This window comes from Lissotriton helveticus, chromosome 4_2 (assembly GCF_964261635.1).
Source record: "Lissotriton helveticus chromosome 4_2, aLisHel1.1, whole genome shotgun sequence".
NCBI lineage: Eukaryota > Metazoa > Chordata > Amphibia > Caudata > Salamandridae > Lissotriton > Lissotriton helveticus.
Window position 1 is genome coordinate 43,349,608 of NC_136064.1, and position 19,955 is coordinate 43,369,562.

General features: G+C 43.9%; 1 protein-coding gene across 3 annotated transcripts in view; it reads left to right on the plus strand.

Annotated features, from left to right (window-relative positions):
• Positions 1-19,955, plus strand: part of LOC144752026 (uncharacterized) — a 149,723-nt gene that overhangs the window by 68,047 nt on the left and 61,721 nt on the right. For all 3 annotated transcript variants that reach the window (XM_078639984.1, XM_078639982.1, XM_078639983.1), the window contains exons 3-5: positions 3,561-3,869; positions 7,156-7,278; positions 9,426-9,581. In XM_078639984.1, the coding sequence (XP_078496110.1) occupies positions 3,561-3,869; positions 7,156-7,278; positions 9,426-9,581 (588 nt within the window). The remainder of the gene's footprint in view (positions 1-3,560; positions 3,870-7,155; positions 7,279-9,425; positions 9,582-19,955) is intronic.

The window sequence follows — 19,955 nt, forward strand, 5'->3', positions numbered from 1 at the left end:
AAGCGCTCTGATATCCGCGAGGATCATGTCCGCGCTATATAAAACTTTCAAAATAAAATAAAAATAAATAAAATAATGAAAGTTGTGTGGCTTAAATTATGTGTGTCCTGTTATCATTTGGAGCTGGTATTCAGTTTTGGGTTTACTCTGTATCCACAATCTTGCATTTTGAAACCAATTTTATTTGGGAAGGCCCTACCGAGCAGTATTGAACATTACATATCTATAATGTAAATGTCTTGCTTAAAGGCACTGCAAGGTTCGGAACATTGCACCTTTAGAAAGAGAAACAGGTTTGGGATTTTTCTATATTCTAATGGCCTGATTACAAGTTGGGCGGTTAATTCTGTCCCATGCGTAAACCCCTGTTTACGCACGGGACGGAATTACAAATTTTATTTAAGGCATCCGCTATTTCTCCGATGCGTTAAATAACCCAACATTAGTTAAACTTTGGCAGCTCAAACCTGCCGAAATTTAATGGGGGACAACATATGGTATTTACTGTATTGGGCAGATTGTGGTACATTAAACACCAAAATCCCCAGGCTATTTCCTCATAAATTCATAATAAGTGTTATTTGTAGCACTGATAAATAATGTACCCCACTTTATCGTTCTTTATAGGGGGCGATAAATAGCGCCTCAACACGTAATCAGGCCCTGAGTGTCCTTTCAAAAACCACTGCGGAGAACAGTGTCTCTGGTTTTGAAGAACCGGGTCTTTTTCAGACCCGGCGGTGCCAGGGACACACCCGATGTCTTCGAGTCCACCTGTCTTGGCAATACAGAGACACGGAATACTTCTAGGTGGCGTCAGAGATCAAATTTATTAGCTGCAGCTAGTAACAGTGAACCAAGCAATACAACACGGTGTACAACTCAGGAACCTGCTCAATTTTAGTAGAGCAAGACATCTTCTTTTATGCTCAGTTTCAACCCATTACAAATGCACACCCATTGCGGCAAATTCTGACTAATAGAAACACATTTCTATACATTATCACATTCCAAAAAGCTCACTTTACATTGTACCAACCCACAAGTTAATTATTAGGACTGTCCCAAATTCGATTACCAAAAGCCGGACAAACCCATAATTGAAAGCACTACCCATGTATTGAAAAGACATAAAGAAAAGAGCAATTCAGATGTAGTGTAGGATAAGATATGTGCAAGAAACTAACAACTAACGATATCCTGAACAATGATTGGATTCCCAGATTACTATCAGCTAACGAAACTAGCTTCGAGGAAGAGTCAGTTTCAGGTGAAAGGGGTCAGCATCTTGCAATTCACTCACAATTTGAAAAGGCCCACGTTAATATGTACATGAACAACGAGGCCCATGCAACTTCGTTCGTTCGTTTACTATCACGGCCTACGTGAGGGCAACACAAAATGGTGTCTCGAACAACGTAAAACAAAATGGAGTCCGGTCCCGAAAACCACGGAACCTCGGAATACAGTGCTTAATTTAAGTCTGTTTGCCAGTGCTCAGCACCGGTACTTTTGACAGTTCACCAAAAGGTGACACTGTCTGTCTAATTTTAGGATGAGATTAGCACAGTGTTTGCTAATTCAGAATGTTTTACAAATTAATAAGGCTCCATGTTTTCACAGATTTTTTTTTTTCCAGATCAATACAGAGAGAACCATTTATTTTCTTGGCTGTATTTATTTTTAAATGTGGATAAAAACGGAAATTGGGTACTTTTTGAGTGATTCATAACACTTTGCCATGAATGCCAGGCAATAACTGTGGATTGATAGGTAAAGGGGTTTAAAAAAAGGAATTTTAGTAAAGCTTCTTAAACAGCAGTAGATCTGCACAAGGCTGATACTGAAATGTTCATATTTTCGTAAAAGTACATTGATTTATCTTCTGCTGGTGTTCATATCACTGAAACCTGGCAGGCATTCAAACGTGACTGCATATTTATTGGTTAAATAAATGCTGGAATATACCAGTTTCAGCCTTTTTTTTTTTTTCTTCATAAAACCCATAATAAATACAGCATGAAGGGCCAGATGTAGGTAGGCAAATACCGGTTGGTAATGGCCGAAAATCGGTAATTTCGGTCGTTACCGACTGGTATTTGGAAAATGAGATGTAGGTGGGCATTTTACTGATTCGGTAATTTACCGAATCGGTATTTTAAGGAATCGGTAAATTACCGATTCCTTAAAATACCGATTCGGTAAATTACCGATTTTGCTATGTACAGAGCACTCAAATGAGTGCTTTTCCCCTTTTAGGATTCGTTATTTACCACCAACTACAAGTTGGTGGTAAATAATGAAAACCTTGGAAAAAGCATTTTTTTTGCTTTTCCAACAGTACCATGTTGCAGACATACATGCCCTTAGGGCATGTATTTCTGCAACATGTGCACCCATACACAATTGAGGGGTGCAACAGGGTGTCAAAGTGACACCCTGCCACCCTTCAATGTTTCCCCCTTTTACCGAATCGGTAAATACCGATTTGGTAATTGGCATTCATTCCTATGGGCCTCAAGGCCCATAGGAATGAATGGCAATTACTAAATCGGTATTTACCGATTCGGTAATTACCGAAACTTACCGATTCGGTAATTTTTTGGGTAAAATTACCTACATCCCATTTGCCTGTTCTTAAATACCGAATCGGTATGATTCGGTATTTAAGAATCGGTAATCTGGGATTACCTACATCGGGCCCGAATTGTCAAAAAAATGAATACCATAAAACGGGAAGCCCTACAAATTAATAATGTCTTCCGCAGAGGCCATTCTTCTGGCTTTGGGTGGCATGTGGAAGTCTGATGTGTCGCACTTGAAACAGTGCAATTATTGGTTGTTGTATTAGTTCTGACACTGGCAACGAAGGATGCCTGCACATGAATATTACATTGATTGCATCATAGCAAATGACTGAACACTGCTGCCCATCCTCTGAGAGACCACATCTACCTGACCATTACACCCGCAAGTCCTCTAATTATACATGGCAGGTGCCTTAGGGTAAAGGTACTGACGGTAACCATAATTGGCACATTACTTGGGATTTGAGTTGCTGAATCGAAGCAATCATAAAGGTTCTTACCTTAAGTTTTGTCGCATGCATTAAATATTCAGTGACGCTCCGCCAATTTGCAGTGAATGATTGAAGTTGTGGTTGCTCAACTCATGGGCTCAGAAAAGCAGGATAAAATGGTGCAGTAAAGTTGGTCACATTCAATCAATGGGATTAAGTGTGATGGGGTGCTGCAGGCAGTTAAGCCCAACCCTTAAGACAGAAACAAAGTGAGCTATCTCAGCACTGTAGCAACCAAGCATAGGAGCTCTGCCTTAGTGCCATGCTGCCCTCAGAGCCCTGCTCAGTGGTTCCCATTTCTGTGCAGCTAGGCCCAACTCCAAGATCAACACTCAGGAGATGCAGTCCCAGAAGGCCAGAGTGGAGTTGAGGGATGGAGTGGGGGAGTGTGAGGGGGGGTTTGAGAGGTTGAGAGGCTGTTACTTGTACCATAAAATGAAATCTAGTTTCTACTTTAACTCCAATGTTCTTTGCATTCTAGTTGCAGTGACTAAGCCTTTGATCCAGCCTGAAGGACCCTTTCTTGAAGTTTCTGAAGGAGCCACAGGGGACCTCACCTGCTCTGCGGAAGGCTCACCTCCGATTACTTATAGATGGTACAAGAGGGACCCGGCACCTGGAAGCCGCAGAGTCTATCAGTCAGGAGTTGCTTCGCTCCTTATCGAGAACTTTCAAACATCTCATTCTGGGACCTACTATTGCGAAGCGGAGAACCGAATTCCTGCGAAGACAACGCAGCAAAGTGAAGAGGTGCATCTACGCGTCACACGTCAGAAATTTACTACGCGAGGTACATGTGCAGGAAAAGTCGTTTTAAATGTATAGAATTACCTACCAAAAGTGTTTATATGTGTCAGCGTAGCTGACTCGCTGTAGAAATGAGACCATGTTTCAATCCGTTTTTTTTTGTTTTTTTTTTTATTGGGGTGGAGTTTACAAAATAATAAATCACTTGCAACTAGCAAGATGCGCTTTATCTTAGAGTTTGGAATGGTGCTACTTGATACTCACAAGATGGCTGACACCCCGTGAAATTTTTAGGTACTTGAATATTGCAGGAGAGACATTTGTGGGGATCATAGAGTTCTTCTGCAAGGAAAAGAGATGTCTGGGTCAAGCCCCCTCATTGGTTGAGCACCAACCGCTCATAATTTGGTGAAAACTGGGGAGTATTCTGGTTATATCAAAGTGCTTTTAGTTATCTAGAATACGCGTTGCCAAATAAGGGAACCGTGCAAGAAGATGAAGTGATATAGCAAGAATCACAGGTTTTTCAAAAATGCGATAATAGAACATAGAGTAAGACTTTTTTCTTCTATACAGGCACAGCGCATAGATCCCAATATAATGGTCCTAGTTTCTGTATAAACATTCTAAGCCTACATATAATAGCCATGATGTAAATAGTTTCTAACTAAAGCTAAACGGGGGACAAGGGTACAGATCTAAGGAAGAAAGCTATTGAATAACACGATAATAAAATAAGGCAACAAATTGTCTTTCTTTAAAATGAAAAAACAAACCTAAGAAATAAAAGTCAAACAATTGGAGATTGCACCAAGGTGGCTAAGAAATATCATTAAACAATGATATCGGGTCCTGGAGCTGCATTGAATGTTTCTGAAATCTACCATGTTCTCCCCCCTCCCCGAGAAGTCGTCCTCTCTTGTTGTCACATATGCATCCTTTCACCTTCACACTTGGCACCGAATGACATTCTATCACATTGCACACCATCTTCCTCCAGAACATGCAAACCTCTGCCACCCTCCATGCCAGACCTATCTGTAACATCCGTAAGGACCTCCTGACCATGCTTCCATCTCCTAAACTCAACAGCCCCCTCGCCGTCCTTACCTCTGATGGTCTTTTCCCTTTTTTGTTACTACACTTGGGCACTCGCCTCATATTCCAGTCAACTCCATCTTTGGTAATCACGTTGGAGGCGTTCAATTTCACCACACTTATTGGCCGGCCAACACTCGAATTGCATGTTTTAACCAATCCAGATCAGCGAAATCAAACCAAGCCTCATCATGCAATCAAGAACAGACCTAATCCTAATGCTCCTTGGACCAATGTTGCTTTAAAGCTACTTGTTCTGCCACAATATACCTGTGGGTTTCTTTATTGTTCACATACTTCCTAACCCACCATGGGTGCAACGTAGAGGCAGGTTCTCGTCCTTTTAACAAACTGAATAGACTTTCTCTGTGGTACTGTGGGGTGTAATTCTATAGAACCACACTTTTTCTCGAAGAGAAATTCTCCAAGATAAATCGTGAAATATTCCATTTGATATTTCCTTTAATGACCCAATTAAACATTCTATTTGCACATTAGCTTGTGGACAGTGCCAACTTAATCTCAAGAATTTATCTTAAGAATGTATGAGCACCAGGCAAGCTATATTTTGGGGTCCCGTTTGGCTAGTCTTTGAATTTATTGCACTTTTGCGTCTCATTCAGTCCTTCGTGATATCAAACAATATTGAATTATATGTTAAAAATTAGTAAAATGTACACAGAAAAAGACCCGAAAGCTCAAGCTACCTGGTGTCTGCCTGCCAAGTGACACTAAAAAAAACTTGAACAGGTATTGATAAACTATTTCTTTTGGAACTTGGATATCGATATATTTATTTTACGTGCAACCTCATTTTATGTGGAATCCAGTGGCTAAGCTGCTTGCTACTCTCATTGTAGCTCTGCTCTGAGAAATGTCCCCATTCTGCTGGCTAAAATCACTGCTTTGCCCCTTTTCTCCAGTTATTAGTGCACACTTTTCTGGCTACTGTCGCCGGTGACCCTGTTGAGTAAGAGCAGTGGGACAGGGAATGATACTGGAGAAGGCTGAGACGAAAAGAGCACAGTATAGGAAGAGGGGGGAGGCAATAGAGTTAGATATGATTTAGAAAGTTATTTGAGGTAGAAAAAGAAATTGGGAATAGAGAAACGTGGGATAGCCAGAAGGAAAGATAAAGATAGGGAGGAAGATGCAGGTAGAGAAAGGGAGGTACATATCTTGGGAAGGTTTTGGAGTGAGGTAGAAGGAGATCAGGAGAAGAAATGTAGAGAAAGTTCGAGAAATAAAGCTATCCATGGAGTTAAGTAAAGAGAAAGGTAATTTAGAAAATGGTGAATTAGAGTGTGATAAAGGCAGTGATAGGTAGAGGCAGACGGAGAGATGAGGAAAAACAAGGATGCAAAGTAGAGAGTGAGCAAAATGAGACCAGGTTAAAAAAGGCCAGGTCAATAGAGTAGAGAAGAGAGCTATACGTGGAGATAGATAATTGAGGTGGTGGGGTTGAATTGAAAAGAAGAAAGGTCTTGAGGAGTAAATAATTGGGAAAGAGAGGTGGAGAAATAGAGATAGTCATCAAGAGTAAGATATAGAAGAAGCAGAAGGACCAAAGTTAGAAAGAGCAATCCAGCCCTAATCAATATAATGATATATGAAATACTCCATGGCAAGAGGTAAGAAATACATACACTGCAGCCTTTAGACCACTACAAGATGTAATTGACATGGTCTCAACGCATTGGCTATAGAGGGATGACTCAAACCAATGGCTGAAAGGGGCTGACCCAAATCTCTACCTACTGTTTTTTGTAAACTGTATGTCTTGCAGATAGTGGCCGAGAATTGCGATCTTGTATTTCGGTCTTGTCATCCTGGTGAAGTTGTATTCATTGCAATTTTCAGAAAATTCAATAAACGCACACACTTCCACCCCAGTGTATTTTTTTGCGTAAAAGGTGGAGACCCCAACAAAAGCCCTTCTTTTCTCAAGTGTCAAGGCCAAGAGGCCAGTTATCTTCTCCTTGCTGGTGGCTATTCTAAATCATTGAGTGATGTACAGTCAGTGAATTGGAGGGGTGGTGAGCTGGATTCTGCTGTTAGGAAACTTCTCATTGTCTTCCAATACTTTTACTTTGTTAACCTCGGCTTACAGTTCCCTATGACTTCATGTATTCAATGAATGTTTTCCACTGGCAGAAGAATTGCTGGGACGGTAAGAAAAAAGGTTAATGGACTTCTTGAGAAACTTATCATTTTTTTTGTTTTTTTAACAGATGATACCATTACACAGGTAACCACAGGCACGGTAACCACAGGCATGGTTAGCACCGGAGCTACGGTCCCCAAGGAATGGCTTGGCAGTACACACCGCACCGAAGCATCATCCTCTGCAAACGGTACAATTTTGATATAGTTAGTGTTTTAATAATTAAGTTATTAGAAGCAGTTGGATTTGATGAATGCTAGAATTTTGGAGACACAAGCATTGCAAAATATGCAAAAAAGAGCAGGGACCCCTGGGTAGTTCCAAGACTTATGTGGAGAGCGGCTCCTTAATATGCAATACTCTACGCACCCACCGACACTCCAAATCTGCTCACCTCAAAGGTGCGCTTTCTACCAGAGTTTTTTTAATTTTTTAATTTCAAATGATTTTATTAGAAAAAGTTTTTTAGCATATTCAGTACAGAAAGAAAGAAGGCAATACTGGTCCTGTTATAACGCCGTTGTGGTCCAATTGGCGTACACTATAGCTAGAGTGCCCAGGCTGGTGAGGTGAATAGCGCCAGAGCTGCCAGTTCACACGGTGCTACCGTGTGTCACTCTTTCGGTTCCCTTCACAATGTCATCCAGCAAGAAGCCGAAATCACACAGTGGCAGGGGGAACGAGCTGAAAACCACTGTAAACTATGAATTTCCATATTGTTTTCTTCGGCAGTAAGCAGCAGATGTCCATTAAGACGGGGTGGGAGGCAGCCACGGTCGGTAGTGAGAGTACCTGCTGGGCGGTGACGTGGGAAGGGGGAGGGTCAGGGGGGGGGGTAGTAAACTATTGATTACAGAGGTTTACAGGTAAGTAAACATATAAATAAATAAAACTAATTTCGTTGTGCGCACTGCATCGCATTTGGGGATGCAGTGCATGCAACGAAATTTTATTTATTTATATGTTTACTTACCTGTAAACCTCTGTAATCCATAGTTTACTACCCCCCACCCTGCCCCTCCCCCCTCCCCAAGTCACCCCTCGGCAGATACTCCCACTACCGACCGCGTCTGGTGGGAGGCGTGTTGGGGCTCAGTGCCTCATAGGTAGCTCTCGGCACGAGGCTCCACCCATTCCTCACACAGTGATATTTATTGGTAAGTTGGCAGGTATGTAACCCCTATACTTAAGTGATCATTTGGGCATCCGGAATACCAACACTGAGGGAAATAGTAAATATACTGGGAAGTGTGCAGGCTTCCAGGATAATGCAGCATCATGAAAAATGCTGAGTCATGTCAAAATATAGTAGCACCATTACTCTAAATCTCACCCAACACAGAGAGCCAAAAAGATCAAGGGGCAGATTTACTTGCCCCATGTGCCACATTTACGCCGCCGTTGCGTCACTTCTGTGATGCAGCAGCGGTGTAAACCATGCGCTACGTTGCGCCCTATGGAGTCGATGCCCATGCGCACTGTAGTCCAGGGGAGGAGCCACCTATCTCGTGATACTTCGAAGACTCTTCCAGGACAACAATGTGCAATCATCCGGACCCAACACTAGGCGGCGATCTATGCTATAGATATGAATGTCAGCAGCCCTACATGCCAAGAACAGATGCATACTGGTAAGTAGCATATTCATTGCAAGGCGACGCATCTCGGGAGATGCTTCATGTGGTAAAACACTGCGCCACATGAAACCTGCGTTAGGTTGGGGCAGGAACGCCTCGTAAAAGTCACCCACTGAAATCTACAAGATTTCACTGAGTCACTTTTACGTCCATGCTACGACAAAATCCTATTTGAAGCAGGTGTAAGGAGTGATGCAGCATGTTAGGCATAGGGCGCCCCTGAGCACTGCTGGAGCCGCGTCGCGCTTGCGACAGGACTCCAGGAATGCGCCGCCCTTGCGCCACAGGATGTGAAACGCATCGCCCTATCCTTGTGCCACAGTGCGCCGCATTGTAAATGCGACCATTCGTGGTGGCGCAAGGAGGGAATTGCGGGTCGCATCTTTTCTGGTGCATCCCAGCCGATTTGCAGAGATGCGCCAGAACTCGTAAATCTGCCCCGTATGTGCCTGTCCGTCTCCCTGCATCACACCCTTTGAATGAAGAATCCATACAACAGTGGTGACAGAGGATTCTGGTAAATCCCGGAATTCCAAACAGGGGAATAATGATTTGAGTCCGTGTTGTGTCTGGAAGTGCACAATATTTCCATGATATGATTGAATTTAAATTGACACATCGAATATAGATTTTAACATTTTCGCACTGTTACATCACGGTTTCACTAATTAACTAGTGCAAAACTTGTACATTCTTTTAGCCAACGAAGCTGCAAGTCAAACGCCTCCTAGTACCTGGATTCCAAAGACTGTCATCTACAATACTGGATCATCTGGTAAGAACAGACGACTGCAGAACCCGGATACCACGGAAACGCACACACCTGTCAATAACACGACAGCCACGCCCACTACAGGTCAACACGTGGAGGGAAGTGGGCTCGTCAAAGAATAGTAGTTGTGCCCACTCTGCCCCCTCATGACGTGTGCGCCCCCTCATGACGTGTGCATTCATGTCTGTTGCACAACTGTTGATTCTACCTGTGCTTGTGTGTGGTGTCAGTGTTCATGCTCTATGCACAGGATGTGAAACCTGGTGATGCTTGCCTTCTGGGTGGTCCTTCATCTAGGGACCCTGATATTGCATCACCTACAGTGCACCCTTTTTGGGTACGTTGTGCGTTAACTGCTGCCTGCGGGCCCAATTCACAAAAAATGGGTAAGACCAGGCATCCATGAGTTATGAGTAATATTTCATCCTTTTTCTGATTCACAAAGTAACAGGATACACAACCTGGCGTGTGCCTTTTAGCCCTCGGCCTCCAGTTTACCACCCACCGAGCAGAACATTCACAGTCCTAGTTCTACCAACATTGTGCAGTTCAACTTCATTCTTCTCCATAAAGGAAACCGTTTCTCATGCGGAGATTGCCCTGCCAGACAAAAACAGCATTGGCTAAGCCAATAGATCTGGTTTTGGCCGCCTGACTTATGCCAAGTTCTGTTTTGCCATGGTTTTCCCAAAACTTTCTTGTCTCCTCAATAAAAAAAAAATCATTTGTTTTTTGGGTCTCCATAAAGCATTACCATAGTACTCCCCCTGGCACTTAATAGAACTACTTATCAATGTGTGTGTTCCTTGTGAAAGGGCAGCATACCACAACACACAGTGAAGTCAGCCAGTCTCTGAAGTGGGCTTATGCATTGCTCCTCAATGCAGGATACAGTGGGTAGAAGTTAAAATGTGAATAAGTGAATAACACCAGCCACTGACTAATGGATGAAGTCTGGCTGAGTCCCCTACATCCAACTGTTATACACAACATTTTAGTTAAATCGAAAGGTCTTGGCTAGCACGACCTAATACATTAAATCTGTTTGGCATTCGCTGCAGGCCTCTTGCCTTAAAGGAAGAAAGATAAAAAGCCAAGCACGAAAAAATGTAAGTGGGCAAGAAGGCGCAAAGGAGAAAGAAAGAAAATGGAAGAAAAGAAGAGGAGAGAATTAGAGAAAGGATAAAGAGAACTGGAAGGAGCAAATAGGAAAGAAATGGAAGGTAGGAAGAAAACATGAAGAAACGAAAGGTAAGTAGTGAAGGGAAATTGGCAAAAGGGAAAGCAGGGTAGAAAACTAAAGAGAAAGAAAGGAGAAAAGACAGAAGGAAAGAAAAAGAAGGAATTAGAAGGAAAGAAAGGGGACAAGGCAACAATCGGGGAAAACAGGAAGACGGCAACAAGTCAATTTGGGTTTACAAAGCACATGGCTACTCCGGTGGGGATTCCCAGTGCCAGCAGAGAGAAAAAAAACGAGTAGAGCAGATTTTAAACTCTAGAAGAGCCAGATCTTCAGCATCTTCCTGAACAACGCATGAGAGTTCCATGGGCAAAGATTCAGTGGCGGCGAGTTCCAGAACTTTGGTCCCAAAAAGGTAAAGGCCTGCCCTACCTGTATTCCCGGCCTCCCTTTTGGAATAATGGCCAGATTGGAGTTACTGGACCAGAGCTCCCGTTTAGGATATAGGGATGGATCAAAGATCAAATGTATAAAGAACCAGCCAGAAGCATGGTTTATATACATCGCATAATGCCTTCAGCTTTGTGTTTAGCTATCGGAAGCTGGTGCCGTAGGCGAAGATGTAGAGAGACTGAAGCACAGCAAGGAATATGGCATAGAAGATGGGCCACCACATTCTGATCAGTCTGCTGCTGCTTTCACCGGGAGTTAGGAGTGCCCAGATATAACAGATTGCCATAATCCAGTCTAGAGGTTATTAGAGCCTTCACAATAGGTTTTTGAGTCTCCAAAGTTGGGAACCATAGAACTTTTCTGAAACATCTGAGCATGCCAAAACAGTATGCTACCATCTTGATGATTTGCTGATCTGTGGTCTGTATCATCCAACCAAAACCCCAAATTCTTAATCGCTTGCCTAGGAGAAAGGCAAATCCCCAACAATGAGGTTACCACAGCTGGGGTTGATTACCAGTATTATCGGCAAAGATGGAGGAGGGTCGTCCCGCTGCTCTCGGAGCAGTGAAAAGGAAAAATAAACTGATTATAACAATGTTCATTTTATTTGTAGTGGCACTTGGAGCCGGGTTAGGGCCAGGCAGGGCTGGGCTTGCCGCATCAGAGGTAGGAGCAGTGGTATGATGCGCACCTCAACTGCGCATGACTGTTTGGCCTGCTGTCTTAAATCCAGGTGAATTAGAGCTACAGTTCTTCCTCTGTCCGACTCCTGCCTAAGATATTCAGTGACTCCTTGTGCTCTGGTCGAAATCCAGACTGGGAAGGATGCAGTACAATATGGACTTCCAGAAATGTGGAAAGCATTAACATGCTTCTCCAGGATCTTGGTATAAAGATAGTAGAGAAATAGAGTGATAGTTGGCCCAATCAGTAACTTATTAAGTGTTCTGTGGTACTACCAATGCTTGTTTCCTTACTCCAGGGACTTTACTGCAATGTAGGGAAGTGTTCAGCAACACAATTAAGATCGGGGAGAGTGTAGTACTCATTGTGCTTAGCTTATGCGGAGGTAGAAGGTCTGAAGGAGAACCTGGCTTAATAGCCTTTGAAAAAGCCAGAAAAGTTGTGGCCTGTAAAGGCTGAGGGGAAAAGGCAATCTCTTTAGGGATACTAGTTGCAGTAGTTAGAAAAAGAGTTCTGTCATATTATCTGACAGATTTGCTTACACCGACCCTCATTATGAAAGCTAATTGATTAAAGGTTTGATCTGAGTTTGGCCCCATACCTTGGCATTCATAGATAGTTATTCTACATCCCAGCTGATGCAGCTCTGTCTCTGGACCTTTGCGTTGTCTGCCATTCTCCACACTGTGTCTGATTAGAATGATATATCCTGAGTTATATAACAAAATACATTTTTAAAAACAGTAGCTGGGTGTCTCTATTATGTCTAGGTGCCAGTGTTCAACCACAGAGAATAACAAAACGCAATGTTTGGCCTTGCCTAGGCTGTGCATACTAAATCCCAGAAAAGGCCAAAAACATGTGCTAACCATATTTGAAAATACAATGTAGCACAAAAACAAGCATTCTAGGAAGGAATGATGGACATAGCAGCCTGAATGAAGGACAGCTGCCTAAGCTCAACTCCGAGAAAACTGAGGTCCTCATCCTCAGGCCCTCCACCTCCGCCTGGGACAACACCTGGTGGCCCCCCGCACTTGGGGAGTCCACCCACCACTACAGACCACGCACGAAACCTTGGCATAATCCTCAACTCCTCCCTCTTGTTGACCCACCAGATCAATGCCGTCACTTCCACCAGTATCAACTGCCTGCGCATCCTCCGCCAGACCTTCAAATGGATCCCCCCCCCCGAATGCAGAAAGACCATCACCCATGCGCTCCTAACCAGAAGACTGGACTACGGCAACGCCCTCTACGCTGGAATCAACAGAACTCTCCTACACAAACTGAAAACCATCCAGAACTCTGCAGACAGACTCGTCCTCATGACTTTGCGTCACGAACACATGACCCAACACCTACGAGACCTCCACTGGCTCCCCGTCGAGAAGAAGGTTACTTTCAAACTCCTCACCCATGCCTACAAATCCCTCCACAACATCGGACCCGAATACCTCAACAAGAGTCTCCTTCCACGTACCCAGGAGGAACTTTAGCTCCGCCGACCTCGCCCTGGCAGAGATTCCCCGCATCCACAGAAACCGAGTAGGAGGGAAAGCCGGCTCCCACATCGCAGCCAAGACCTGGAACAAGCTCCCAGTGAACATCAGATGCTACCCTACCCTGCACATTTTTAGGAAGGACCTCAAGACCTGGCTTTTCGACTGATCCACGGCTGCACCTCCCCACTGCCTCAAACGGTGGCAACCACAGGAGGCAATGTAGCCACAATTCACAAACTGTTCCTTCATTTTCGAATTTTGTTTTACTTTTGATATATTTTTGCTTTCTAATCCTAAGCAATTGGCATAGACAACAGATGTTATACTGACCCCTTCTCCTATATATTAACATAGGTTCAGACATAGATCCATTCCTATATATGCATTGATGCAGCTATAATTCTGCATGTTTCACTATCCTACTGGACTGAAGCCTGGCATGTTGATATATTTAGAGTTCCTATCACGCAGAGATCTGTGCTTACAGAAAAACGTTCTGAAGTTACTGAAGCTTTGATGTTCAGTGCAGCCTCAGAGGAACATTTTTTTATTGGTTTTTTTTCCCATTTATTTTCTTTTGCAAAACAAACTCACAAAATGAAAACGTGTCACTTCTCCTATAGGAAATCCACTCCAGATTTTTCACATTTTGCTGACCTGTATTATTGTTGCTGACTTCAGAACTCTGAGCACTTTATCTATGCTAAACAGTAGTAAAGTGTGGAAAAGTAAATTTTGCTATGTTCTGTGTCCCTACGTGTCATCCATCATATGTTATGTGTGCATGACCAATATGCATATGTTATTCCCCATGTCCGATTCAAGACGCAATTATAGTTGTGTCCACCTCTGATATGCCATTTCCTAGTCCTCATGAGTAATATGAGTGTCAGGCCTATGTAAAATGATGTTGCCACGCTTCTCAGTGTGCACGTTATTTCATTATAAAGTCCCCGTTTCCAGGCCTCAACAGGGCCCGGACATCAGATTCAGCTCCTGTCTCCTGAGCCTCGCTGAGGAGTGATACAGCCCCCACCTGTATCCTCGACCTTTCACTTACTTCCTGCCTCGCAGTGCCCGGTGCAGCTTGGCTCTGCCTCTGAGTCTGCCAAGACTATGTTATGATTCCAGCTATCAGTTTAGTCCTCCTTCTCTGCATTCCTAAGCTACTGAACTACATCAATAGTTTCCGTCATTGTCTAGCCTATGCGGCTCCACGTTAGAGAAATACTGTATTTAATGGTCATTTAATATTCTTCATCACGCACTATATGTAGAATAAATGCATGGTCCAGTCTTAGAGTCAGTTAGCCTTTTCCCTCCTGACTTCTAGTTTATATCAACATGTTCCCTAAACATCAGATACCAGATAGGGTTTAGGTACATGTCGCTCCGACCCTCCAGACTTTAGTCTCTGCTTCTAGCACAGAGTTCATAGCCCCCAGCTTCTCCTCGTAACACGTCATTGCCAGTTTGCGCGCACTATCAGGTTAGAGGTCCCGGCTCCTTAGGTAGCCCCCTCCTATGTTTCCGCCCCATTCATGACATATTCTGTTACGTCTGCACCACATGTCTATGTATACGCCCAGTTACACCTCTTTTTACTCTTATCTTTCGCGACTGCTACGCGTCACGCCTTCTGCTCCACCCACTGCTACGCCTACTGCAATGTAATGCTATGTGTTTGCGTTATGTATATATGCTCGTGTATTGTTATTAAAAGTCAGCGCGCGCTCATCCCAGACCCAGCCCCAGCAGCCGCTGGGCCCTGTCATCCTATTCCTATGCAGGTTGTCCTGTTCCTGTCCTTATGCTGTATTAAACCTGCAAAACTCCTACTACCTCGAATCTTGACTCTTATTTATTGAGCTATCTGTTATGATATATGTCTAGTCAAAAATAGGGTATTATTTATTTATTTACCACATAATGGCGCCCGAATAGGGACTTGCCCTTTCCCCACGCGTCGGTGAAGCCACGCCGACCCCCTGACCCTCTGCAGTCGTGACGGAACTCTTCTGCGCAGTGGCAGATATTTCTGCTCAAGTATCCCTCAGGCCCACGGAGGAGACGGAGGAGGCGGTCCAGCATCCAGACGAGACGGTGGAGGAACGCGGCGAGTCCCGACCAGAGCCCAAGCCAAGAGTCCAAGGTCCGAGGTATCCGGAGGTCCACCCGTAACTGAAGTCCGAAGTTCGTCGTCGTAGCAGTCCAGTCCAGTCCGAGGCCTTCCGTTCTTGCTGCCCGGTGAGTACCGTTACTGGGGTGGTATCTAGACAGGGTCAATTTGATTGACTCTGGTCTGTGGGTTGGTGGTACACAGTCCCACAAACGAAGTGTTCACTTCGGTGGATGCGGGTCCTGACGTGTCTCTTTATGAGACCGGTAAGTTTCGTACTGTTTCAGCAGTGCATCTAGTTTCTGTTCTAGTCAGTTCTGTTCTCGAGAAATTTCAAGTATTTCCAGGTAGTATTCTGTCCGAACTGTTATTTTAAATGTTTTTCATGTATTCTAATGTCGTGGTATGAATGGGAAATAAGTATCGTGTTTATTGTGTATTGTATTGTGTCTAGATTACAGTTCAGTCATGCCCATATTTTCCAAATTACGTCAGTTAAAAACTAGAAAGGGTCTGCTGGAAGCAGCAGTTCCCGTCCCGCCTAGGGACAGTCCAGGTCACTTTATGTATCAGAAACATGGCATAAGCGCCATATTGTATCTAGATTTATGGGTAGAGTATACCAAACAGTTAGAAGAAAAGTATAGATGGCCCGTATCGGGTACATGGGATGCCGAATGCATCATGCGAGTAGAGGAAGCATTATGGAAAAAGAAAGCCAGACAATCACAGAAAGATGCCATCGAGTTATGGCGCAAAGAAGCTCATAAGAGAACCGAAAAAGAAATCAGAAAGTCAGAACTAAGTAGAGAATCCCAAGAACGAGCCCAAGAAAGAGAATTAATCGAGATAGGTGAACGAGTTAGAACTGAGCAATTAGACAGACAGAGGAATGCCCTCATTAAGGGTATGTATCCTCTTCTTGCTGAGGGCTTGCCAAAAGCGACCCCAGAGGCATCCAGTAATTTCCCGCCACCATTAGTTCCGACCAAGCTACGTCACAAACCGACCGCAGCTGATATTTTTATTTCGTCCTATCTGGACGACACAGTCCCCGAATATGCAAATCCTGTTCGCACTCCGCCAGTCCCTGTAAACCAGGTAATTCCTGCTCCTCCAGACACCGGGGTGCCCTTAACAGCCCCCCTGGGTCAGCCCGCCATACAAGTCCAGCCCACGTTACAATTACCCACCCTGCCAGGACGAAAAGCATCAGTTGATGATTCCAGTTTAGGGGCCGCAGGAGGAGGTCTTCCTCAAACTCCGCCGCCATACAAGCGTTTATCAGCACTCGAATTACATGCTCAAGCATCACAGCGTACTCCCAAGAGTAATAAGTCTGTTGCAGAAATCAGGCAAACCCTTGGCGAATGTGTCTATGACCCAGTTCCAGGCGAGTTTAATATGGTTTTATATTCCGTACGCGTAAGGAGAGTGACCGAGTATCTAGTCACCCTGCCGAATATGAAAGAAGATCTAGACAGGATATATCGTTTCATCCGTACAGGGGATGACCCACAAAGTATTAGTGATGCCATGTCTCAAAGGAAAGCCGAGATTCAGCGCATGATATTAAAGTTCTTAATTAACTGTCTAATAAGAGAACAAGATTACCCGTCTAAAGACCCGGAAGAAATGAAAACTCTAACAAAGTGGAGTGATAATATAGCCGAAGGAAAGCACAATACCATTGGTGCCATGGAAAGTATGTACAAGAAAATCCGTAGAGAAATAATAAAGATACACGAACAGCGTAAAGCAGCACAAGTAAGCGAGAAAGAAAGTACCTCTGATCCTGAAGAGGAAGACGACGAGAATACTGCCAGAATAGCGTATGTAGGAAAATCTAGATTTCCAGATCGCCATTTACGTCTAGAACCCAAGTCTATTTTCCATCATCCAGCACCAGAACAAGGTTCCCTAGAACAAGTATTTCAAGCTACCGATCACATTCTGAAATCACGAATCGGTTATAGTGAGTTAAGTACCATGCATGAACAAGAAATAGCCCGATCAGCAGTCAGATGGATTACTGATTCTACCACTTTTCCAGACGAAATAGTGGCACAAATGTTTCTGAAAATGCCCCCAGCCGAGCAGCGACTGGTGGGTATGTATATGATCCAGCACCTCATTACTCTGTATGAGGGTCAGCACTCTGATCCAGGCCCGTTACATGATATCCTGAACGAGTTACTCCAGTACAAATGGAGAGGTCTAGGTACCGATTTAATTAGTGTCATTTTAGAACAGCGTCACAAATATAGAACATTCTTAAACCCGCATTTTGTTCATGTCTCACCCCCAGAAAGTAAATCATTCTACATAGACAGACAGAATCCGTTACGAGAAGTCCACCCAGTCAGAGGAGCGGGTGGCGAAATGCAGCGAGTGTTTGTATACACTCCGATCACAAAGATGGAACTCCTCGAAATGAAGAAATTAATTCCCTGTCATGACAAAGATCCAGCAGGGTTCCATAGAGAATTAAAAGACATGCTCCGTATGGGAGAATACACTTACCCAGATATCATTAAAATGTTAAAGGTTCTGTTGCCCGCAGGGGTGTATGAAAAGCTAAAGGAAAAAGAATGGGAGGTGGGAGAGAAAAAGATAGATTGGGCAGTCCTAGAAGTAGAAGATAAGATACGAGTACCAGGTACCGGTCTTGGAGAGAAATGTAAAGAATTACCAGAATTATTAATTCAAGTTTTACCCAGATTATTAACAACAAGAAAAGAAGACTGGGATGCAATCTCAGCCTGTAAACAGAAACAAGATGAAGATATTAGTGATTTTTATTCTAGGTTTGAAAAGTGTTTCAGTATCAACAGTGGCCTCAAGACAAGTAGTGAGTCATACCCTCACCTTTTTGTTACTAAATTAGTCGAGAATTCGAGTCCACCAATTAAAAACCGAGTTCTGAAAGTCGAAAGTACCTGGCAAGCTAATACTCCGTCCCAGATGTTGCAAATGCTCCAGTACCACCAGAATAGAATCAGGGAAGAGCAAGAACACGAGAGAAAACGTATGAAAGACACGAAAATGAAAGTGCTAGTTGCACAATCTGTTCCTCAAGACAGTCAGAAGAGGGGTCCGAATCAAGCCAGTCATCCTGCAGCTCCCGTTAAAGGGAACTGCAATTATTGTAAACAGCCAGGTCATTTCATAAATGAGTGTGCAGTCCTGAAACATAACATAGCTACTGGTAAGACTAAAGAAAGACCACGTCCGCCTAGACAAGAACAAGTTTCACAGACTCCTCCGTCACAGAATGCACCACAGACAGTTACAGCACCGCAGCCTATTGCTGCAACACAGCACGTTACATCGCAGATGTACCAGTATGCACAGTCTGAGTATCCAGAGTACCAGCCATATTCATGAAACAGCCTAGAGAGGGAGGTAGGCTTGCCTCTCATCGAGATACCTGTAGATCAAGAAGGTCCCTATGTTCACAGTCAAGTATTAGGGAAAGACAGAAAGTTTTTGATTGATACAGGGGCAAGTAGGACCACAATTAGTCATGCCGAAGTTCCAGGGGCTCCGCTCTCAGGCTCAAGAAATGTTTCCCTTGGATTTTCAGGAAAGCCTATCGTAAATGAGATTTCAAAGCCAGTCACTCTAGAAGTAGGTCCATTGTCCCGCACTACTGATCTGTTACTTACTAAGTCATGTCCAGAAAACCTATTAGGCATTAAAACACTGAAAGAGTTAGGTGCCGTTATATGTTGTTCCCCAGAGGGAATACGTCTGTTCCTTCGTGACTTTAAGCGTCACTATGTATTACGAGATTTTGATTCCAGACTGTCTAAGGTTCCGCAGCATTTATGGGCGCAAGGTCCAACTGATGTAGGTTACATGCAAATCACACCCCATCGTGTGACTCTCAAACCAGGTGTAGTGTTACCACGAATCAGACAGTACAGATTGCCACCCGAGGCTGTAGCAGCCTTATCCAAAATTATAGACGAGCTCATCGCTCAAGGAGTAGTTGTAGAAACTGACTCCAATGTATGTAACTCTCCGATCATTCCAGTCATGAAACGCACTGATCCAAATGCACCCCCAGTATATCGATTAGTGATTGACTTACGAGAACTTAACAAATGTATTATTCCTCAGTACCCAGTTGTCCCAGACATCTCTTCCCTATTGACAGCCATTGATTCCGAAGCCACGTTCTTCACTGTCATAGACCTCAAGAACGCATTTTTTAGTGTTCCCATCCATCCAGACAGCCAGTTTCTTTTCGGATTCTGTTTAAATGGAAGGAGCTATATGTTCACACGCGCTCCTCAAGGTTTCACAGAAAGTCCTAGTATTTACAGTCAAGCACTCAAGAGACAACTAGACAACATTCACATGCCAACTGACACTGCCCTGCTCCAGTATGTCGATGACCTACTGATCACAGCCCGTTCTGAACGTGATTGCGAGCGAGCGTCACTAACGGTTCTGTATTTCCTGGCCGAGATGGGGCACAAGGTGTCCCCTTCGAAGCTTCAATTCTG